This window comes from Adiantum capillus-veneris, chromosome 22, assembly GCF_014529385.1.
Source record: "Adiantum capillus-veneris isolate H3 chromosome 22, ASM1452938v2, whole genome shotgun sequence".
Classification (NCBI taxonomy): Eukaryota; Viridiplantae; Streptophyta; class Polypodiopsida; order Polypodiales; family Pteridaceae; genus Adiantum; species Adiantum capillus-veneris.
Window position 1 is genome coordinate 1587095 of NC_140952.1, and position 24265 is coordinate 1611359.

The 24265-nt window shown below is 43.6% G+C and overlaps 1 protein-coding gene and 1 long non-coding RNA gene across 3 annotated transcripts; both read right to left on the reverse strand.

Annotated features, from left to right (window-relative positions):
- Positions 1-4672: 4672 nt before the first annotated feature.
- Positions 4673-8791, reverse strand: LOC147428836 (uncharacterized). Of its 2 annotated transcripts, none has more exons than XR_015185855.1 (2): positions 7883-8791; positions 4673-4928 (listed from the first exon to the last, which is right to left on the reverse strand). It is a non-coding gene; the product is annotated as an uncharacterized LOC147428836 (long non-coding RNA). The 2 variants fall into 2 exon arrangements; XR_015185854.1 differs by having other exon boundaries at positions 4673-4974.
- A 9166-nt stretch (positions 8792-17957) lies between these two features.
- LOC147428837 (F-box/kelch-repeat protein At5g60570-like) lies at positions 17958-20366 on the reverse strand. Its single transcript, XM_086495149.1, has one exon. It carries the CDS (start codon positions 20134-20136, stop codon positions 18163-18165), a length of 1974 nt encoding a protein of 657 aa, XP_086351275.1. The 5' UTR covers positions 20137-20366; the 3' UTR covers positions 17958-18162.
- Positions 20367-24265: the final 3899 nt, after the last annotated feature.

Below are 24265 nucleotides of genomic sequence, written 5' to 3' on the forward strand. Positions count from 1 at the left end.
TAATGCTTCCATCTCGGGGGGTTCACCATTCAGTACCCCCCTATATAACGTGCGTTCCTAGGGTACTAGAAAAAACCCTCTTTTAACATGTCTGAATGAATCAAATGGCCCCTTATTTTATGGATTTTTTTCAAAATTGAATATAAAAATCCCTCATTTTAATGTATCTCTGTTAAATTGCCTAAATTTGTTGCATTTTAAAACTCCTTCTTTCAAACTCATTATACATTAACATGATTACATAGTGAACCCCCCGAGGCTTCCATGCATCTAAGGCATGTAAGATAGCTAGTAGCTCTTTTTCATATATACCTAGATTCTTTTCTTGATCATTAAATTTCCTATTTTCATATGTTATAACATGTCCTTCTTGAAGCAATACAACCCCAGACAATGTCCAGAAGCATCACGTTAGACTTCAAAAGGTTTTGAGAGGTCCGGTAATATTAGTAAAAGTTGAGAGATAAACTTTGTTTTAGGATTTTCAAAAGATGCATTCTCTTTTGCATTCTATAAAAATTTAACGATCTTTTCACATTTTTCAGCGAGCGCTCTTTTGGAATCGAGCGAGCACATTCCAAAAAAGATTCTCTCTCATTCAACCCTTGAGAGTTAAGGATTTGCTCTTTTTCTCTCTCTCTCTCTCTCTCTCTCTCTCTCTCTCTCTCTCTCTCTCTCTCTCTCTCTCTCTCATAGATTTCTTTCCTTGGGTAGTCCAATTTATGTTCTCCTGGTTGAGCTAAAACACACCCCATAGCAAAGTTTAACGCATCAATATGCACATTGGAAATTACGTTCCAATTGGGCACTCATCACAGGATTGGACCACTTGTCAAGGGCCTTTTTAATAATTCATAGGAATGGTCACACTCTTGGGTCCAGTGAAACTCGATAAGAATCTTGTACAATGGACAAGCTATCTCAGCAAAGTTTAAATAAACTGTCGATAATAACCAACATGACCCATGAATCTTTGGACTCCCTTATAGTTTTGTAGGTGGTGGTAAATTAGCAATGGATTTAATTTTTCTTTCATCTGTGGAAATCCCATTCTTGGACACAATATGCCCTAAATGACTCCATGCTTAACCCAAAATTGGCATTTGAAAGGGTTTAATGAGATACGATACAATCTGTACTTTACAAGTACTTTTCGCAAACATGATAGATGTTCTTTCCACAAACAATAGACACAAAGGTCATCTAAAAAAACTTCACAAAACTCCCTTAAATATTATCTAAAAGAAGTGTTTATTAATCTTTGGAATGTAGCAGGGACATTAGTTAAGCCAAAAGCCAAAACACGAAATGCGAACACTCCTAATTCAGCTTTATAAAAGCCGTTTTAGCTTGGTACTATAACGCAATCGTGATTTGATTGTAACCAAAGTACCCATCCAAAAAGCTATAAGCTTCCTTTCTTGTGACTCTCTCAAGCACATGTTTCAAATATGGCAAGGGGTAATGGTCTCTTCTAGTGGCAGCATTAACCTTCTTGAGATCCACGCACACTCTGAGTTTCCCATTATTTTCTGGCACAATAACTATTGGAGACACCCATTATGAGTGCTCAATAAAGTATATGAATCCACATTTGATAAGATTTTTGAGTTCTTCCTAAATAATCTTTGCATACTTAGGATTCATTGGGTAGGGTCTTTGTTGGACTAGTTTAACAGTGCTAATCATTGGAATTGTATGTTGCATTACGAAAGGTGGAACCCCCTTCATGTCATGATATGTCCAAGCAAATATATCCTTGAATTCCTTGAGGAGCCCCTTAAGTACATATTCCTCAGTCTGTGTTAGGTCTTGGACAATGAAAACAGGTTTGGAGTCCTCACCTGGGTCCGCTAACTCTTTTTCTTTAACTACCACCGGACCATCATAAACTCCATTCTTGCTTGTGTCCGAGAGCGAGAGAGAGATGAGCCTCTTGCTTCTTTTCGAGAGAGAGATAGAGAGAGATTTCTCTTTTGCTTTCCCCCTTCTCCCTGCTTCCTCCTCTTTCAATACCCTTCTTCTTCTTGCTCTCCTCTGCTAGCTAATTCCTTTTCTCATGCAATCCTGTTCTCGTTAAAAATAGCCCCCTCCCCCCCCCCCCCCCCCCCCCCCCCATGGCCCCACCGTCATTGACATGGCATGGGAATGGGGATGGTGACATGGCAGTTGATCTTTGACCTCCACCAAATGCGATGTAACTGGCCCCAAACTGGATTGCCTCCTCTAGCTGCGCAACTTTCTCTTCATTGCCACCTCAGGGGGTTCACTATGTGTAAAACTACCATATCACGTACGTTCAAGACGTGTTTGTAAAACCCCTTATCTATGAATTTTGTGAGGAATATAAAGTACCCTTTTCTTAAAAATCTATAAGTTTTTTTCAAATTTGAAAAAATAATATTCTTTTGTATATATATTTATGTAAGTTTCTGTTGAACTCAACGTGATAGGTTACATTTTTCTTAGGTGACCTCCCCGGGTTTGCCACCTCAATTTGAGTACCACCATGGCCTATGCAAGCCTCTCTCTCTCCATCCACGCTACCGCAACGTGCTCATGCCATTCCCTCTTTGTTTTTTTTTCTCCCCCTTCAGACACAATAGGCTTTCCTTTTGTCAATGGGTGACCAATTTTCCTTTAATTTGGGCAGTCGGTATGCCTATCCCCTTGGGCGGGTGGCCCTCAAAGGGAGCCACCTTTGGTATACACAATGACCAAGGAACTAATCTGCAAAAAAAGGAAACATCACATTTGGCATTCACATCGCCCAAAGCATGGCTAAGCACAACATCTTCAACATTCCTTGACTAATCAATATCATCTTGAATTTTGATGCCTGTATCAATTTCTTCAATAGTTCCATACGCCTTCAAGACGCAAGTATAAGTGATGACTTCAGGTGGAACCAACTTAAAGCTTCTCCGCCACAGCTATGCCACTCACCGCAATAAAAAAGACTCGGGTGCTTATCATGCTCTCCAAATAGCATCACATTTGGCATACATATCCACCAAAGCACTACTAAAGCATCGTATTAAGCATACTTATTGGCCAAATCATTATCCAAGCACCACATTTGGTCCAGATCCGTTGCCAAGCCATCCATAGCTTTCTTATTATTCCCCTATTTTGTATTTCCCACCATCAATGTACTGCAAGAGATGACATTCCGGACAAGATTCTCCTTTAGCAATGTACCGCATCCCAAAACCTGGATGAAGCTCAAAACTCCCGGATGGCACATCGATCAAGGCAACCAAACTGGTACAAAACTCGCCTGCAATATCTTGGCAATCAGAACTCCCATTGATGATCTAAAAGACAAACGTGCTCCACAAATTGAGCACTTCAACCCCATGCATTCATATCAAATTTGACCCTTCATCATCTGCTCAATCCGGTACGGATCTCCAAATATCTCGACTTCAAACTGCCATAACTTCTTTACCGTATCTCCAATCGACGAGGCGTAAAGACACGTCGATAGAGCACTTCAAGCATTACAATTGTAGATCATAATCTCCCATCTATGTTCGCTTCAAGCATACTAATTTTTAGCATTGTTAAGGCATCTGTTGGCCCTTTAAAGCCACATCTGGCATACATTAATCATAAAACTAGCTTGTTAGCAAGACCAGGAAGATGCAAAAGGGCAGATTCGCACAAGATGCAAACTAAGTGAAGATGAGTTCGCTTGCCCCATGGGAGTGCAAAGCATGTTTACTTGAGAGGCATCCACAACTTGAAGGACTTCTTTGCACCTCTCTCCTTTTACATAAAAATGGAGGACGGGTTTGTTGTTGTGGAAGAGTACATATTTTGCCTATCTTTTTGTGCAAACTCCCTCGAAAAGCTCCCCCTTTTTTTTCACCAAAAAACCCTCGTGTTTTGACACTACAATCAAAGGAGCCATCAGACCTTGAGAAAAATTCTTCCAATCATCCACCCAAGCGGAAATTTTCAATAAGAGAATATGCCAGTTTTTTGGAAGATACCTTGAACTGAATTGAATTGCTCATTTACTCAGGTTTACACTCTAAACTTCCTTTTTACATTTTTTGAATAAATGTACTTAATAAATTCACATGACTGATATGATTTTTCTTACTACCCATGGTTGATCACATTCACAATGACAGCGAGGAATCAAGTCACAAAGGGTGGTAAACAACAATCTACAAAGTCAAAATAGAGTTACAGAACCCAACATCATTGGGCGACCAAGGGATTGAATGCAAGAAAAGCATTCGATATAGACCAACAAGGGGTAATGGGAATAGCACACCAACTTCAACAACAGAAGACAGGAGCAGCAACAAAGCCCTTGCCTCCACATCAAGCCACAAAGCAAGCGAAAACAACCATAAGGAAACATCCACCTCTCCTCCAACATGTCAAACCAAACTTCCCAAAACCAGTGCACAATCAAGAAACTGTGAGTCCCTTAAACGAGCTGCCATCAACCAGCAAAGAGTTATCACAACAGCCAAGAAAAACTAAGAAAACAGATTTGACATGGACGGAGCAAGACATGGAAAAAGCTCTTCACGCTAGAGAAAATGGTCTTTCTTTGCGCAAGTGCGCTTTACATTTTGGAATTAGCAGGTCAGCAATCACAAATTGGGAGGAAGGCAGGACTCATAAGAAGAAGAAAGGACCAGCTACACAATTGACGACAGAAGAAGAAGCAGCATTTGAAAAATGGATATATTTGAAGTGTGAATCGGGGCATGGAGTCTCCTTGTTGGACATTAGACTAAAAGTGGCTGAAGTTTGTCAAACCATCACACATTATTCACAAATGGTATTCCTGGAAAGAGCTGGTGGGAAGGTTTTTGCAGCGACATCCCAAAACTGTGTTTAGAGTTTCAGAGGGCTTCGAGCAGTCACGAGCTAACAGATTTCGACCAGAGATTGTAAAGACCCTACATGATAATCTTCCAAAACTTGATGAGAAACATAAATATCCACCTACAAACATATGGAATGCAAATGAGATAGGTTTTCAGGGCTCTAGAGACAAAGGCATGAAGGTGCTTGCAAAAAAAAGGCACAAAAGCAGTTTATGGCATAATTTTTTATTCACTTGAGTGGATGAGTGTATTATGTTGTGTAAATGCAGTAGGCCAAACTATAACCTCATTCTACATTTTCAAAGGAAGACGCATACGTAACAACTACATAGAACATTGCGAACCTGGCACCGCAATGGCAATGCAGAAGAAGCATGGATGATGACAGGTGAGCTTTTTAAGGCTTCGTTAGAGCATTTAGATGCTTGCATAACCGAGAAAGTTGGCAAAGAGGACAAGCATCTTCTAATTTTAGATGGGCATGGTAGCCATGTTTCTTTAGAAGTAGTGGCAAAAGCTCATCATGCAAGTATAGACATCATTACATTAATAGCTCATACTTCACACAAGTTGCAACCTCTAGATGTTAGTGCCTTTAAGTCTTTGAAAGTGAATTTTCGTAGAGACAGGGATATTTGGCAACAACGGACAGCAGCAAGGCAAGCTACAAAAAGTGAAATAGCATCAATTGTTGCTAAAGCAATAGAATCTTCCTTCACAGAGACAAATATTAAATGAGGGTTTCGAGCGACAGGGATATGGCCATTGGATGCAACGGCAGTTCAGTTTGAGGAAATGCCATGCAACCATATAAACCTAGTAGAAGACACTATAATTGAATTGCAAATAGAGGATACAAATACCCCTATCGAAGAAGGCTTATCCCAAGTGGCATGTACACCAATGCATGTAACACTGGAAGATGAATAATTTCAAGCTTTGAACATCTTGGCCACTCAGCCAAGGGAGACTAATGAAGACATAGAGCAAGGCATCCGCTCTACTCAATTGCTAGGGGTCAATATCAACTCAACTTTTGAGGAAGTGATGGAAGCAGGTGTGTTTCTGGCTCAAGATACAGAAATCGAGAATCATAACCTTCATTTCCAAAGCAGTCAAACAATTGGACCTCAAACCATGATTGACACAACAAATTCAAGAAGTAGCCTTTATTCACATCAGATGCAACATCAAACGTTTGCATATGAGAATGCTAGCAACAGGCTAACCAATCAAATGCAGTGCGCACCCTCCCGAGAAAGGACCCAGTGCCAGAGCATACGATAAACACTTGTTGAAGAGAATACAAACCCAAATACATCAAATCAATCACACCAGAGAAATGGACAGCAACGCATTATTGATCTTTTGCGGGTCCCAACCACGGAGGTATGCGTAAGGCAAGTGAGCATAGAACCTTTTATGGACTACACAAACAGCCTTATCTAAACCTCAACTCAATACATGGATGGTATGCAATCTTTGAGTGCAAAGAAGAAAGAAATAGCCAAGGCAAAGGCAGACAAGAAAGAGGTGAAAGAGAGAAGAAAAGTGCAGGTAATGACAAAAAAGGAGGCTGCGAGAGAGCGCAAACTGGATGCACAATAAGCAAAGGAGTCGAGAAAAAATTGGGAAGCACAACAACAAGCTTTTGAGACTCGGTTGCAATCGCTACTCCGGGAAGGTGGCTCCCCCCCAGGCCTTTTCTTGTGGCCACTACATATAGACCAACCCTACCATGCGCATGCAAGACAACAAAGGTTGGCAAAGATACGGCTATTACGTAATCGCGACACAACACCTTGACACCGAGTAAATTATACTCTTTTTGTAATCTTATGCGAGAATGGGATTTGATATATATTATGTAGTATTGAATCTAGCCAAACCTAACCATTTTTAGCTTAGCCAATGCAAAGAAAAGGCCTTGGAGCATGATTCATTTCCGTTCTACGATAAGATTTTTGAGGTGATTTTGAAATAGTTCAGAGCTTCAAAGAGCTCCATATCTTTAATAGTATCAGGCAGATGGTGAAAGTTCATCTCTATTGTATCCAATGTATCGATCTTTAAGTTTTTCCCCATACAATTACACAAACTATTGATCTCCAACTTTCATCTACATATTTACTTGATAGCCTAACAGGTTTATTATGTTTGTTTCGATCACGAAAACTTTGAAGCACACTTGAGAACTACCATTACTTAGAGAATCTATTGTTTGTTTTAATCAATCAAAAGTTTTAGCATACCATTTGGAAAAACCCATCTTGGTCTTGGTACACTTTCTAAATAATAGTTATTCATAACAATAAATGTCTTTCAATAGATAAGGTCATCTATTAACAGAGGCAAAATGACTTACAAAAGCTTTGCACTTACGTCTTCATTTTCATTCCAAGCTCTGATGCTTGGATGTGGTTGACTATTCATAACTGTAAAATGACTTATATATTCTTTTCTTTATATGTTTTCCAATTTTTCAATTTCAGCTTTGAAGAGATATGTTGAACTATTCAGAGATGGAACAAGCTCTAAAGCTAGGAGATATCTGACTATATTCACATATGAGCAGCTTTGCATTCTCATAATGTTCCTTCCTTTATATGTTTCACAATTTTTCATTTCTAGCTCTGAAGAAATATGGTGAATGATTCACAAGTGAGAAATGAACCTATGTCTAATAATGAAAAGGTCACAGACAGCTCCGTTAGGTTCAATATCTCACCTCTTTTTTGTGTGTAGCCCATATATTACTTCTCACAATCGACCACCTCCCTTCGTTATGCAGACCGAAACACAACCGAAAAATAAATCAAAGGCACCGACCTACGATGTAGTTTACTAGTCCATTCAAGGGTTTCCATAGCCGTTATTAGCTAGAACAAAAGGACAATCAGACTTAGCATTAAGATGATTGCTGAGTGAGGTTTATAAAGCTCACCTTACTCCCATTACTAGCTAAAACAATAGGACAAATCAAAATTTTTAGCAAGATGATTGCTGAGTGAGCTTGTAAAGCTCACCTGCAAATAGAAACCAACATCCACCCACTCTTCAAGACTTGACAAAGTTGCCTGCAAGCAAAATTCAATATAGGCAATGTTAGCAACACAAGAGCTTAGGCCAAGCTATGGAAACAAAGCTGCAACACTAGTATGGACAGCAAGCATGCTTGGATGACTGTAGGCACTCACTAGCCCAGCTCCTCATCAGACCTTCGCATTCACAGAAGTAAACGGCTAAGGGACTCTGAGAATCTAGAGGGAAAAGGCTGGAAACCACAAAAGCATGGAGCCAAGTTTGCAGGGAGCTCATCATCATAGTGTGTTGATGTAGATCTGGTTGAATGTGTGGAGCAAGGGTAGATTGGTGAAAAGAATGTGAGCTTAGTGGCGTTGATGACATTCGCTATTGCATGTAATTGGGCATCTTGGAGGTGCTTCATCTGAAATCAAGGCACCTGAAGCAAAACAAGAGTTGCTGCACCAACCAGCCACTGCACTACCGAGATGGCAGTTATTGCGCCACAACCAGATGGGCTACCATCTCGTAGAGGCCTGAAGTGGCTCCCGGAAGCTGTTGTATGGAGTGGCCTGAAGTGGCCTGAGATGGGATGTTGTTGCGCCACACCCAGATGGGCTACCATCGCGCAGAGGTTTGAAGTGGCTCCCGAAAACTATTGCATGGAGTGGCCCATTGGGTGTTAATGAAGGGTGGAGGCCACGAATCGAGCACAATGTCCTGGCAGAGAAGTGACGAGGAGGGGGGATGAAAGAGGATTACCATAGCAAGTTAATGCTTTCCGGGTGAGCTAAATAGAGGGGAAAGTTAGCTGAAGCGCAGGAGCAGTATCATTGGTGCAGACGAGTCGACAAAGCAGTAAGGGAGATGGAGCTCCACGTGCTCACTCTTTACTGGCTCACTTGAGGACCTTTGGTGGCGCATGACTCATAACTGCTCATCTTTAATTCGAACAGTTACCATCACCTAACCCAAAGAAAGTCGACACGTCCAAGGGGGATGATGGTACCTCCTTTAACCCCCCATTTTTTTTACAAAGTGATTTTTGTTTCACCTATTTGACCCACCTCCCTTAACTAAAACCAATGTCCCCTCATGTGCAGAAAGACCTAGCGCTCCTAATGGATACCTTAAATGCCACAAACCAGGTGGCCCAATATTGGCCCCTTTACCCTAGGCGAGTTGGACGAATCAGACCAGCTACCTTCGTTTTCTATTCACACATATTCGCCCACCCACACACTTCTGCTTCCATGGCATGCTAGGTCCAGCTCTAAGATAGGTGACCTGCACCCCTCACCCAACTCTCACCCAGAGCTCATCTTGTGCTGCTGATTGGCCGCATAGCCTGCATAGAGGGCTTGGCCGTCTGCACAGTTTGACAAGGTCACCAAACACCACTTCTCAGGTCCTAAAAAGGGTAGCGCCCCCTCGTTTATAAGTGACACGGGGTGTCACTCGAGGGATCGACGGCGGGGAATGCGATCGGCAGGGCAGGGAGCTTTAGGCTGTTGGATCGACGCGCCTAGAGGGGGCAAGTTTTTATATAGTTAAAGGCGCATTACTTACATAAAGCCGCGTTAGGCGGGATGGTTGAGGTCTGCGAGTGGGGCGGAAGGGGTCGCGCCCAACTCTTTCCACGTCACACATGATCGCCGGGGCCTTAGGGAGGAAGGGCAAGAGGACATCCAGTAGGTGCCCAAAACTACTTTTTCATTTCTTTTATATAGAATCTTAGAAGATCCTCTTCATCTTTTAGTAGAAAAGGGGGGGGGGGGGGGCACATGGAGAGAGAGAGAGAGAGAGAGAGAGAGAGAGAGAGAGAGAGAAGAAGAAGAATAAGAAGAGAGTTTTAACGTTGTATGAAACTATCCCAAGAGACCTTAAAAATCTAATCGGTGAGTCGAGGAGGGTAGGAGTCCCTCTTCATTGTAGGCATGATTACAGAGCAAGGCAGTGGCTTGAGAAAGAGCTGGCGATGGGTCTCTCTCTCTCTCTCTCTCTCTCTCTCTCTCTCTCTCCCCCAATCTGGTGCAGGAACACCCGTCTTCTTGCATTGGTATGTCTACAACGCAACCGTTGGTTTGTGTGCAGGGGACAAGAATGCAGATTAGTGCCTGAGAATGCAAGCGAACTAGCATGCGGGAGGGCGAATTTGGAGGGACAGAAGGAGACGGCAGGCAATACAGAGAGGGTTCATGGTGATGAACAGGGGGAAGGGAGCGTAGAGCATTGTGCATCCCATCAAGTACGCTCATAGATTTTGAGTCTTGATGCAAGGTTGCATGGCAATCAAGTAAACCCAGTCGCAAGCCCCCCTCGTTTCTCTGCAAGAAGCAATGTGTGGTGTCAGAAGCATTGAGACGGAGGAGGTGAAGAAATTGTAGGCGTAGTGATTGGGGAATGGCCATAGTGAGCAGAGGTGGAGAATCCACCACGCAAGAATGGTCTCCAACCGACTTTGCTTCAAGTTGAAAGATTCCTTTGGAATCGAATCATGCAAATTAATGAAATGCCAGATAAACCATGCCAATTTTACTTTGGGTTGAATTTAAGAGTATCTTTTAAGATACCCTCTTTGACAACAAAAGAAAATTCAATTAAGGCAAAGATCTCAGCACATGGGGAGAGAGAGAGAGAGAAGTGCGACGGCGAAGGCAGAGAGAGTAAAAGAGGAAAATACCCCTCTAATTCGTGAAAATTTCCCTCAAATTTCAAAATTTCTCAAAAAAACTATTGTCTGTTTTGGTTCGATTGTTCAAGATTTTCTAATGTTTGATCAAATGAGATCCGTTTTTGAGGGCTTGCCATGTAATTTGTGACAAATTACATGGCAAAAGAAAGGCAATTATGTCTATAAACGCAATTCATCTCCAAAGCCTGCATAACCGACTCCAATTCTAGTTTTGACATCTTGTATTGATAAATTTTCTTGTCTGCACAGCTGGGATCTGTGGAGTACAAGGTGGAGTACGCTCCGATCGGCTGGCTCAATAGCGTACGTCGCTCTCTCGTTTGCCTACACAGATGCATGGATGGGCGATCTGATGCTGAGAGGGTGGCCGCCGGCACGTGCAGGTCGGTCAGCTTTGCTGCCAGGCGTCAGCATTATGAGGCAAGAGGGGAGTGGTTTTGCTGCGCAGTGGCGCAAGGAGTGGGGCGCAGGGGATGGCAGATAGAGAAATGTGGGGGGAGGCACATGTGCGAGAAGAGTGCGTGAGATTAGCGCATCACAGCGTCTGCTTTGAGCATCGCAACTCATTGCTCGCACAAGACAAGCACAGGAGCTCTGGCAATGCCATGATTCCTCAAGAATCTCTGATCATGCTAAGCAAAGAAGAGGGTTCGGCCCATATGGACGAAGGTACAGTGCCGAGCGAGGAGAGGGGGCAGTTGACAAGGGCAAGGAGAGGGGGCAGTTGACAAGGGCAAGGGTCGACCGTTCTGCAAAGACAATGATGGCGACAGGTTGGGGCGAGGATGGGTCATGGCATGCTGGACCTCATAGGATGAAGCCAGCGTACGAAGCCATGAAGAGATGGAGGCACATGCTTGGCACAGGGAAGATCACCTGCGTACATAGGGGGGTGGGGGCTGAGCTAGCACAATCGACATATGGTTTTGCTTTGAATTGAAAAGATTCCTTGGAAATTTTGGATACAAATTAATTGGTTTCTTAAAAGTAGACCCAGTAGTAGCATAGCATGATAGCTTGTTATTATCATAACAGAACTTTGTCGATTATATCAATTGCCAATCGTGTAAAACTTTCATAGAGAGTAAAGAAAAGGAGTTCAAAATAGAGTAGGAATTAGAGGAGAGATTGTATTAGCAAAGGCCAAATTGCCAGTGCGTATCAACCACAAAGGGTCTCTTCACGGCAAATACAATTTAGTAAAGTATGGCTTTTATAGGAAAAGATTGTTGGCTAGGCTTTGGTTTATAGACCACACTTGGGTTGCCGTTTACTTTGTTAACTCCAAGAAACTGAATTCTGAGAGTGTAATAGGGTACAAGGGTGACTTAGGTTTGATTCCAAGAAGAGGGTAACATGATTTAAGGATGACTTGGGTTTGTTGATTCCAAGAAGTTGAAGTTAAGGCCTATGTCACATGGGATGGGCACGAGCAAGTCAAACAGAGTTGGTGGTTGTGAAAAAAGGTTGCAGATGGCCTCACACGTTGTCAGAGGGCCGGCTTGGATTGCTCGGTCAAGTTTGCGAAGGCATGGCAAGCTGTAAAAGCGTGCACACAAAACCAGCTCAAAGGACTTGAGCACTGCCGAGCAACGGGGAAGATAGACGCCTTTACACATTTGCTGGACGGGGCAACAAGGGCCTAAGAGGTATAAGGGTACAAGGGAGACTTCTTGGAGAGGGATGACGATAAATAAAGATGTGACAAGAGTTCAAGGAGTGTTTGAAAATTAAGCTCAATATAGGAGTCTCAAGGGATACTTTGAACTTGGAGAAAGGGAACGGAGGGGTAGAGTATTTCATTCATGGGTTAGAATGCATTTCCTATGGTTCAATTTTGGGTTCCATCGGTATGTCGTACCCATTTGAAAAAATAAAAGATTAATGAGAATCATCTAAAGACGTTGGGGCGACTTGGAAACAAAGATTGAAGCTCTCTCTCTCTCTCTCTCTTTCTCTCTCTCTCTCTCTCTCTCTCTCTCTCTCTCTCTCTTCACATGTTGCATGCCGACCACTCTCTCTCTCTCTCTCTCTCTCTCTCTCTCTGGATAGCTTCCTACGACGTTAAAATCCTCCTCTTCTTCTTCTTCTTCTTCTTCTTCTCTCTCTCTCTCTCTCTCTCTCTCTCTCTCTCTCTCTCTCTGTGCGTGAGTGCATGCCTCTGTGTGTGTGTGTGTGTGTGTGTGTGTGTGTGTGTGTGTGTGTGTGTGTGTGTGTGTGTGAATGAAGCCAAAGGCCTTGTCGTTCAAGAACTTGTAAGGGCCAAGGCTTCACGCAAACTATTGTGCAAAGAAGCCATGTAGAGGCTGCTTGGGTGTTAGTAGGAGAGAAGGCAAGGTGCAAATATAAGGAGGCATGTGTGTAAGGAGACAAGGCATGCGTGGAGTGGAGGGGATTGAGAATGCAGGCATGGGCGTTGTGGGTAGGATGGAGGGAGGTATGGCGAAGGCAATGGTTAGAGGGAGGGGAGGGAGGACCTTCGACGAAGAGGGGGGATACGTTCAGGGTAATGTATGTAAACCCAATTGTGGGTGCTTTGAACCTTGCATGCATTGAGGCAAAACTTGGGAAAATTTTATTTATGAGATATAGGTTAACTAAGGGTTATAGGAGGAGTGTCCCGTGTTGGTGTCCCAAGTTTAGTGAGGGGTGTGGTAGAGGCAGCTAGTCGAAAGAGATCCACTAGGGGCCAATAGAGGGACATTCAATTTGAATGATCTGAATTATATGATAGGATTGACAGTTTTCAATGAAATAGACATGAAAAGATAGGTCATATCAAGCTCTTGCCATTCCCGATGCCATCCCAATCATAATTCCCATATATTTTGGAAATATTTTTCATTTAAATTTTAAGGTGGCCTTGTTTTGGACCCTAGCATGCCGAGCACTACATCACTACGGGGTCTATTATGCACCGATCCTTGGCATGGCAAGTACATCATGGCATTGGTTGATGGAGGAAAAGGTGGTTTTACACAAAGAGTTGCAAAAGTGTAGGTAATAGTGTGCATGATGCTACTGCTCCATTTAGTGCTACAATGGTTAAGGGAGAAGCTAGAGCTGCAGATTGAGGGAGATTTGGGCTAGAGTCGAACAAGGTGGGAAGGTACAATGGGGATCAACAGATAGCCTCGGGTTGCCATCTTGCTATTTGTGAAGGCTAAAGGTATGCCAGGGGAACAAATGAGTATGGAACCTAGGGATGATGGGGCATAGAGGCACTGTGGCATGCCCCTAGCTAGCGCCATACTCCCTCAAAAATAGTTCTCAGGATAAGATCCATGGTGCCGGAGGAAAAAAGTGAAAACGCCGCAAAGTGCACATGTGATGATGAGTACAAGACCTTACCAAGGTCATCAGACCAATCGAATGTGAGGCTTGGTTGCATGGCACGACCAACAAGCTTAGGATGAATCCGAGAGAGTGCTAGAGAATGCGTTTCAAGCCTTTTCTTTGAATCTCCAAACAAGCAAAAACTCCAGTTAGCGAGGTCCCACTTGAGGCTGATGCCATTAGAAGGTTTGTTTTGTCCTACCCATTTGAAAACCAACAGACTTTATCTAAGGAAAAATCCCAATGGAAAATTCATGGAAACCTACCCATGCAGAGAGTTTGTTAGGACTGTCCAGGCCCTATGGCATTTGAAGAAAATTAATTAAAGTATTCTTGATTGACAATTGTCACTCACCAACCGATGCCCTTCGATGCACTTTCAGCATTCTCAATGGCAAAGACCATTACCATTACCACTTTGTCTTCGCAATGCTACATCATTCAAATGCCCGAGTCAAGGAGCCTCAATACCCACCTTGCCCCATATGGTCTTGCTATGATAGACCATAGGAGAACCCCCCTTGTTTCCCCCCTTGCTACATCGAGGTGTTGTGCAAATCCAGTTATTTCTCTCTCATCATGAGCATCTTGCACATTACCTCATACATTGGAAATTGCAAAGTTGAAGGAAGATATAAGCCTATTACCTGGCTAAGCCAAGGTACTTTACTTGCAGACTTTGTTCTGTGACATGCTGAAGGGGAAACATCTGGGAAGGGGAAGCCATTGGCGGCCTACTACATTGCAACTCATTGGGGGACCTCTCTTAGTTCCTTCACTTTCAAATCAAGAAAAAGAGCAGACTGCTGCAAAGGGTCGTGCACGTTGGAATCCTCTTACACTCTGAACAAGGAAGGCTGATGACGTTGTCGGAGGATAAGTGTGCGAAAGGTGAGCCGGGAAGGCATCGGGCCCATGGCTGTGACAGGTGCGGGGAAAGAGGTACAACAAACACAATTAACGAAAACAGAGCTCAAAACAAACAGTTCACCTTACACCAAATAACCACAGTATCTTTGTTTTGATCAAATAATAATGAAAACGTTTATGCACTTTACAAACTTTAACCTGTCTTAATCCAGGTGCTAATCAAGACGATCAGTAGTAAGCCTTGGGTGGTCCAATCCAATTTACGGTTATCGGATTAATTCCAGGTTAATGGCTTGGAGAATTATGGATTGGCGAGCTTAGGATTATGGCTTAGGCAAGATTAGGATTAGGCTTGGGTTAAGAGTTTGTGATTAGGCATAGAGAGTTTACGAAAATCGACTTGAGCAGGATTACGTTTAGGCTCTGCTAATGAGAGTTTAATGAAATCGACAGCTTTGCTTGGCTTGAGAGATTAGGCTTAGGCTTAGGAGTTTTAGATTAGGCACGGCTTGAGAAAGCTTAACGAAGCTTAGCTTGGGCTATGGAGCTTTAGAGCTCAAGAGCTTTGCCCGACTTGCTTCTCGAGAGCGTTCAAAATGAAAAGGGAAGGAAACAAAACATACCAGAGCTTTAGCTTCGAAGGATCAAACAAGCTTGGATTAAGCTTAAGATTATGAAGACTAAGAAGAATCCCCGAGAGTTAGCTTAGAGAGGTTATCATTAAGATGCTGATGAGATCCGAGATTAAGATTATCCAGGATTGATTTAGAGAGCGTGGGCTAACCATGGCTAATGAGTTCCAGAGAGATCACAAAAGGGAGTCGTTCCCTTCCTTATAGGTTGCATGGGGCAAAAAAATTCCTATTCTCGGCCATCCCATTAGCGATATCGCTAATGGGAGTGGCCTCTTGATGATGTGGCAGGCCGAGTGATGACCAATATCGCTAATGGGATGGCCTCTTGATGATGTGGCAAGCCGAGTGATGACCAACACGAAATCCGCCGCGAATGGCACCGGAAGGGGTTGCTTTGCCCTGCTGAGTGTTTTTCGACCTGGGCCAACTTCATTGGAGCAACATAGCACGTGCTACGAGCTCCTCTTCTTTCTTCTGCGCCACTCGCTGGCTGTCTTCGCCATGCATTTCCTTGGCTTCACACACTTTTAACAACTAGGGTGCCCATTGATTGACTGGGCGGCCCTTTTTAATAGCCCTTGGACGGCCTTCCTTTGGAAGCCTTTGGATGGCCATAGGTTGAGGCCTTTGAGTGGCTATTTGAATTGAGTATGGGCGGCCTTATTAATTCATTGAGGCTCTAGGCCCTTGTAGGGCCATTTGAATTTGCCTCCTTATTGGGTGGGCGGCCTTCGGGCACCACATTAGGCATACATAACGTCCACAACAAAGCCTCACACGACTTCATTTTCCAACATTCTCGACTAGCAATATCTCTTTGAATCTTGTTGCCGCTCTAGTGCTTTGAATGTCACCATAGTTTTCAAGATGCAAGTATAAGTATCCGTCAAGGCAAAAATGCTTCCGTATTGGCATTGGCCACATTCGGCGTACATATCGGCACTACACTGCATTAAGCGTGGCTGATCAAAGCGACCAGGGCGGCTCGAACTCGGCCCCCAACGATACTTTAACGGCCAATAACTTGGCAACCGTAAATTCGATCACCGATCTAAAAGACCAACGCGCTCCAAAAATTGAGCGCTCAACCCGAGGCATCATTTCAATTTTGTCCCCTCAACTGCACTTGCCCAATCCGGTACGGATCTGCTACTGACTGAAATTAATACTGTTATAACTTCTTATCCGTAGCTCCGATTGACGAGCCGTAAAGACATGCATGTAGAACCCTTCAAGTACTTCGACTTTGATCAATAAAACCCCAACTATAACCACATTAAGCACACTCACTGTTTAGCATTACCAAGACATCTGGTGGCCCTTAGAGCCGCATCTGGCACACTTTTAGCTTAAAATTGGCTTGTTAGCAAGCCCTTATAATTGCTAAACAATCGTGCAAGATTCAAATACACCTGATTGGCATTCCTTTGTTTATTTTCTTGTCATGGGAGCGGAGCGGCACGACAACGTAAACTACAACCAATCAAAGCGTGCAAAGCTCAGGCGCGGGAGCCACCTTCTACGATGGCCGAGTGCAGGGGGAGGTACTGCCCATCCATGAGCTGGGTCCGAAAAAGCTTGCCTTCCTTTTGTATCAATATGTGTAAGCCATGTAGGTGACACACCCCTCATACATTGGCTGCCAGGCAAAGTCTCAACCATTTCTAAAAGAAAGGTACAAGTAATCTCTTATCGAGTAAATAGGAGAGAATACTTGTGTGAATTCGGAGACAAGGCAGGACTGTTAAACGTCAACATGGGCTCTTAACATTTTGGCATTAAGCCAGCAGTCTAAGAGTCCTAGCCTATTAAAGGACACGTTCTGAACTTAGTGCCAAATCAAAGTTACAAGAGTGATTTCCCCTTTCTGTTAAGCTTACCTGTAACAAAAAACAAGCGTGTTAGAACCCCGAAGCTCATATACTTTCTTGTTACATTCTAAATTGTAGCAAAAAAGCTTCTATGTGCCGAATAAGACACACACAGGTGCTCCCAGATGCTACAGTCCCAAAGGTCACTCGCAACGAATCCAGGTGCTTCGCAGCAGAAAGGAGCAAATTGCTGCCATCTCACGTCCTTGAGATGAATTCTCCAATTCCATTCTTTGAGTTAGAAGCAGCAGCTCACCATTGCTTGACCTAGGCTTAGTAACAATAGAAAGAGAGGAAAGTGCGAGCACAATAAGCACAAATGTGCCAAACATGCAGTCCGCAACTCAGAAGTACCTGACCGAATGCGCTCATATAATGTCGGTCAAATAGTACAAAACTACACCTGCAATGAGCATCTCTTGTCAAACATGAACCTGAAATGACACAGGCACTGACAACACACTCATTAATTGTCGGCCAAATTGTTCAAAACTATGCAATAGGCACAAATACAGCTCAGATGTACCTGATGATGCTCAAAGATAGCCAGTCAGATTTTTCAAAACTAAACCTGCATTAACTACACTTGCCAAACATTTGGCATAGAACTTTTAAAGTTCGACAGTAAAAGAGGACACCATATACCTACATAATAATTTAAACACAGAAAAAAAGAAACTAAGTTTAAAATAACCATGTGCTCATTTACAAAGCACATCCACAGTGACGTTAACTTTACTACTTCAGAGCCCAATTTCTTTCGAAACATGGGCCTCAGATAGATGCATCATACACATGACCCAGCATCATCTACAGCAAGAAGCATGTAGATTACATAAAATCCTTTCAAAAGAATATTGCTTCAGAGCAAGAATTTAGCAGGTCATGACCGCACAGTTGTAGAGGAAGCTGCCTGCACCCCTCTCCCTGCGACACAGAAGTTCCCAAATTGGTTGTGCGGGATTAGCTCCCGGCTGCCAACAAAATGCAGCAACACCATCCAATTCTCCCATCACAAATAGCCTGTTTCCGAGCGCTTTAAATGCCACACCCCATCCATTGCGAAGATCCGCTCGAACTGGCAAATAGCCCAGATTGCTCCAAGTGTTATTGAGCTTGTTATACATCTTCAAAATATTTGTCGTATTTTCGACCGCATAAAGGTTGTTATTGACAACCGCCACAAGAGGAGGAGAAGGCTCAAGCATATCTCGCCGATGAACCTCTGGTGCAAAATACATGTTTGGTATTTGCTGCCAAAACCCTGTGACGGGGTTATACTCCTCTCCACTCATAATAGGTTGGTGGTTTGCATCTCTTCCACCAATGACATAGAATTTACCATCCATAAAGAAGCCTGAGCATTTGTGCCTAGCCGTACACATAGGTGGTAAGCCCTCCCATTCACCAGTAGCTGAATTGTACCTTTCGGCGCTATTTAATAAAGTGAGGGCTCCAGTATTGTTAGCAGGACCAAACCCCCCGGCAACATACGCATACTCACCACAGCTAGCAGAAGCAAACAGGCATCGGGGATTTACCATAGAGGGACCTCTTTCCCAGCTGTTTGTAAGAAGATTATACCTGTAATACACAAAGTCATATATCACTTTACCTAGCCACAGGAGATGGGTGCCAGCAGACAGAGACTCTCTATCCTGAAGATTGAAATTTGGATCCACATTTGCAGGTGGCAAGGTCCTCCACACATCATGGTTTGCATCATAGACTGTCCAGCGTCCACCATTAAGGCTACCATAGATGAAAACCAGATGCTCAACCGTGTCATACAATCGGCGAAGCTTAAAGATAAGCCTACTCTTCACAAGGTCTCTATATCGTCTGCCTAGCATGGCCAAACGACCAAGATCAAAGAGTTGAACAGAAGCAAGGCACCTGAGAGCACATTCTTCTGGAAGACCAGCCAGATAAGACTGATCCTGATTATTTGTGTTATCATCATGCGATTCACTGGGCATCTCCCTATGTGAACCCAAGCTTCCGCATTCCCGTGAGATCCTCAATCTCTTGCATGACTCTGCTTGAGCAAACTCAGAGCTAGCAAATTGTGCCACTGACATATCCATTGAGCTTTCCTTCAAAAGATTCTCCTCTGTGCACGCAGATTCTGAAGAACTATCATCCGTCTCTTTCAAATCTTCTGGAAAAATACAGCCTATGTTACCCTCATGCATGCAATTCTCCTGGAATTTATCTGTTCCACAGTTGCTGCCTCCCTCTCCAACTGTCCCCACGCTTTCATCTTCAGCCACATCGTTGCAAGATGTGGAATCCACAAGACCTCTATGTATCTCATTACTGGTGGGAATCGAGTCACGCCTTCCCTCAGCGTGCACAGATCTGCTAATTTTTGATGCTCTATGAAAAGACATGCAGAGATTTGTACCCACCTCATCAAGCTCACCATGAATACTTAATGTCCCAGTCTCCACCCCTTGATCGGGTGAAACGGAGCTGTCTTGTCCTGTTGATAAACAATCACACTCCAAGGACATGCTTGGTGGAAGAACCTCCCCAGCAAGGTCCCCATTCCTATCCCATGCCCGTGCAGGTTCTCCCTCTGCGACATACACAGGCGAGCAATGGCAAGCTACAGATTTGCTGGGGTTAAGGGTGAGAAGCCCCCCAACATTCGATTCTGATGCATCTAGAGAGCAAGGGCAAACCACATCAGAACGGCTTTGTCGATGGAGAGGGTAAGCGCTGGGGTTAGGGCTGCTCTCGGCTGAAGACTCGGCACAACAACTCTTGTGATGGTCGGAGCAAGAGGAAAGTATGTGGGAGGGGCCATGGCGAATATGAAGAAGACAACCCTGGCCGTCGAGCATGGTGTCAGACCTGGAGCTGCCCACAGGACACAAGGAGAAGGGAAGAGCGAAAGATCAGGGCAAGGGCATGGATCTGCGTGTAAAGGCAGAGAACGAAGCCATTGCCCCTCGGGTAGCTTATCAGCTATGGCTCTTCCCAAAGTGGTGGAGTAGACTAGCTATCCAGTATCTATCAGCTGTACAGCGGAGGCATCATATTTTTTTGGAGGAAGGTCATGAACGTCTCAACATTTCAAGGTTCGGTATGGCAGGGTATGCATACCAAATTGCATTACCATTGACCTCACCCTAGAGAAGTCCTTTAGGCATGGTTTCCAAGTTGCAAGTCTTATGTGTGTGCCCAAGCGTGTGCCCAAGCGTCCGTCTCTTAGGCCAGTTCACAGTGAGAACATCAAAAGAAAATGCCTCTACAAGCCTTGTTCCAGGCGGGACTCTGGAAAAAAGGAGCTTCCATCGGGGAGAGCTTGGCAGCATGCGAATTAGGCGAGGAGGTTGTCAAAGTGGTAGTCACACTCGGACCGGGGGGAAGGGGGGGGCAACAATGGACCACCTTTTCCCCACTTCCTCTACCCTATGTGAACAAAATTGTCCAAATGGTGCTTTTTCATTTGAGCATGCTCCCCCAGTTTTCGCCACCTCAGTGTGAACCCTGACTTATGAAGGACGCATGGTTCCAAGTTACAAGTTTTAGGTTGCTTACACACAAAAAATGAGCTTGCCCATCTGACAATGGGACGGGTTACACACTAACCTGCCCTTATTTTAAAAAAGTGATCTTTACAGCGTGTCATGGATGCAGCTTATTGGTTTGATTTAGCCTTTCACATGAGCTGGCAGAGTTTCGAATTCCGCCCACTCTTGAGCAAGGGACTGTAGCTTGGGCTGGTGGTGTGTAACCATCCTTATGTGTGTGTGCATGCGTCCATCACTTGTGAAGGGGAGACCTTGAGCACTACCAAAAACCCTTCGCATTTCACACACACACACAAAGATTAGTGAGTCACTCTAGACAACGTTATGTGTTTGCACTAAAGGAGTTGAGTTCAATTCCCACCATGACAGCAAGATCAGCCTACCCATTTGGAGCATTGTTAATACCTCCAACAACAAAAAACATATGGCTAGCATTCATTGAGCCAAAATCGAAAACCTTTGCAATGAAGTGGCATCGCGAGTTTAAAAAATGAGTTGGACCACCATATCCCACTTGAAACTCCAACAACACCTAGGTACACTCATCAGATCGCCTGCTGCATGAATCTTTCTAGAAATCCAGACCAGATGGAATAGGGTCTTTAAGTACTTCCCATGCTCGCTGAGAGTCATTTTGGTCTTGAGTCCTTGACTGCTAGTCGCATTGTTCTCCAGTAATGTTTTGACCCTTTGATCCAGAATTCCTCTGGCACTCTGCATCTATATCAACATTTCTTTAATCTGTCGTCGAATATCCTTCATACATTGGTATGTTTTCTTGGTGACCAATAGCATTTCCACCTATATCCCTAGTGACTTGAAATGCACACTTGTTAAGTCCTTCATTGTTGGGTTTACAGCTCTATCATTATTTGTCAAGCACCATTTCGGTACTCTTGCCAGTACCTGGACACAGTTGGGACGGGAGGTAATTTACAGACTATCTGATCATGGTAACTGACTGACTTCTAGTCTAACACCATACGTCGGGCTCCCACATAAAGCATCTGAAACCTCTCCAAATCTGAATACACTAAGTCGTCCTCTAAATACTTCTAAATCGACTAGGGTCTATGTGTTTGCAAGCTTTTGTTCAGTGTCAGTAGCTCATTCGAATGATTATGGTCAGTTTCTACTAGAATGGCTTTGCCTTTACATTGACTATGATCTACATGTTTACCATTTTGCTGATCAGGTGGATTCTACTGGTTGTTCCCAGTAGGTGGTGGCTGATCCTCAGCAGGCCTATTCTCAGCATTTTCTAGAGGCCGCTCTTAGTGGGTGTTGCTCCACCTGCGGGGCTGACCCTGTGTTATGTTTGCCTTGATTTTCATCATCATCATTGTCTTTCTGCTGCTTCTACTATTCCTTGTTTTGATTATTCTCATTCATGTCTCATCCTCATCCTCCTCCTCAAGATTCTTTTGATTTTGTAAATACTCTGTAAGTGCTTCATTTACCAGAGCTGAGGTGCATGTGCTAGCCTTTTCTTGGAGATCTGAATGTATGGATGCAATACATCTTCTAGACCAGTCACATTCAAAGTCAGATCGCCGTCCTTGTAAGTAACCTATAACAGAGAGTGATAGATGTATTTTTCTAGGATGGCCTCTTTGGTCAGGTGGGGTTTTTGGTACAACATCTTATAGTCATCTCTCTTTGCTTCTAGCAGTGTTTGGAATTGATCAGAATCTCTCTAAACTTGTTCAATTTCTTGTCGCACAAATGTGAGCTTCTTGTCACGCGATGTTCTTCTCTTCCTACAGCACCATGTTTGTATCAGTCAAGCTATTAATTTTCTTCTGGAGGGTCTGCACTTCTCTATGATGGCCCTGCTGCTGAATCTGTAGCTCAAGAATCTGTTGAGTCCATCCAACTTTGTCTTTTCAAACCTCCTCCCATGCATCTTTCATTTTTCTCAATTCTGCTCTCATGTTGTCCATTTTTAGATTGGACACAGAGTCTGCGCCTCCATCTGGCCAATAGAGTTGACAATGGTGTTACATCCAAATTGTATGGCTGCATCACTTCCTTGAGTTACTGTGTCTGTATCAGTGTGGTTGGACTCATATACTGTCATTGGAAAGGCATAGGGTAGGGCAACTTTGTCAGGTTTCTTCATTACCAATCTCCGTTTGAGTGGTTGCTTTTGAAGTCTTTGGAGCCTGTCTAGCTTGATGATTGGCAACTAAGTATGGCCAGGCTCAGAGCCACCACCTAGTGCCTCCTCAAGTTTGGTACTGGTTTGAGTTTTCTCTGTACTGACAGTTGTTTCTAGTGTTTGTTGTGTCTATGGTTGTTGCTTGGTTGCCTTGCTCTATGATGTACCCATTGGGGCCTTTTCAGTGCTTTTTGGCTTTTGGACTCTATCTTTAAATGACTTCAATAAGTCCCCTATCTTTTGTTTCTTATTGGATGACCCTGTTTTTGTCTGGGTTGATTGTTTATTTGTCCCGATATGTACTTTGTGGCAGTATAATTTGTTTGTGAAGTGGTCTTGTCAGCTCCTCCCGTGTCAGTGTCCTCAAAAGATTCTACATTTATTCTAGGTGACCTTCTTTGAGTCACCCTATCCCAAAATGTCTACACATTAAAATGTATTGGAGATAAATTAGCCCAGTAAAGAATTTGTCAGACATACCAAGCCTTGAACAAGTTTCTGGACTTGGCCTTGTTGGCAGTCTGTTGCATTCACACTTGTGTACAAAAATTGGATGATGTTCATGCTGGCTTCTGGGTTCTGAATCTTTGCCAATAACATAGCAAATAGTTTTTCTGATAAGTAGGTCGGGTTGTTGAATGATGGTCTCTGCTATAAATCTATAAACAAGAATACATTCCAATGCTACCACTGGAATTCCCTGAGCACCATTTTTTCTTTTCTTCTTGGCGTGGTCATCTTCCTTTAAGAATCTTCTGCCTTTTTCTAGTGTGGCCAGTGTGGAATTTTGTGCATCAGTAATTTTGAACACATGGGCTAGTTCCCTAAGTGTCAGATCCAATGTCTTGCCTACGATGCCTTGTCTGGTTAGTAGGTAGCTAGCACTTGCTTCATGATGCTAGCGTCAAAAGGAAGTGTTGCAGCATCTATGATTGCTTCTAAGTGCTATAGCTTTAACAAAGCTCGTTCTTTCTCTTGAAAGACGTACTTAGCTATCTTGCTATGCTGCACTACCCCCATATATTCTACTACAGAAGCCTTTAAGATTTTTGCTTCTGTGGCCATGGTGTCAATGGTGTCTTGCATTTTCTCAGACATCTTCTTCCTGCCCATGCAAGACTCTGACGACTCTATTTGAGGCAAAGAAGACTTACTTGTAGTGAAGTGAATGCAGAAGGAGTAGTGAGGTGTCTCAGGAAGGGAAAACAATTGAAGGAGGGTTGTGTACAGAGGCGAAGCTGTCTGTTGTGAACTCGAAGCATTCTCTGTAGGTTG

What these genes read in the sequence shown, in the direction of transcription:
- LOC147428837 (XM_086495149.1), bottom strand. Translation starts at nt 20,136, where the DNA reads ATGCTCGACGGCCAGGGTTGTCTTCTTCATATTCGCCATGGCCCCTCC.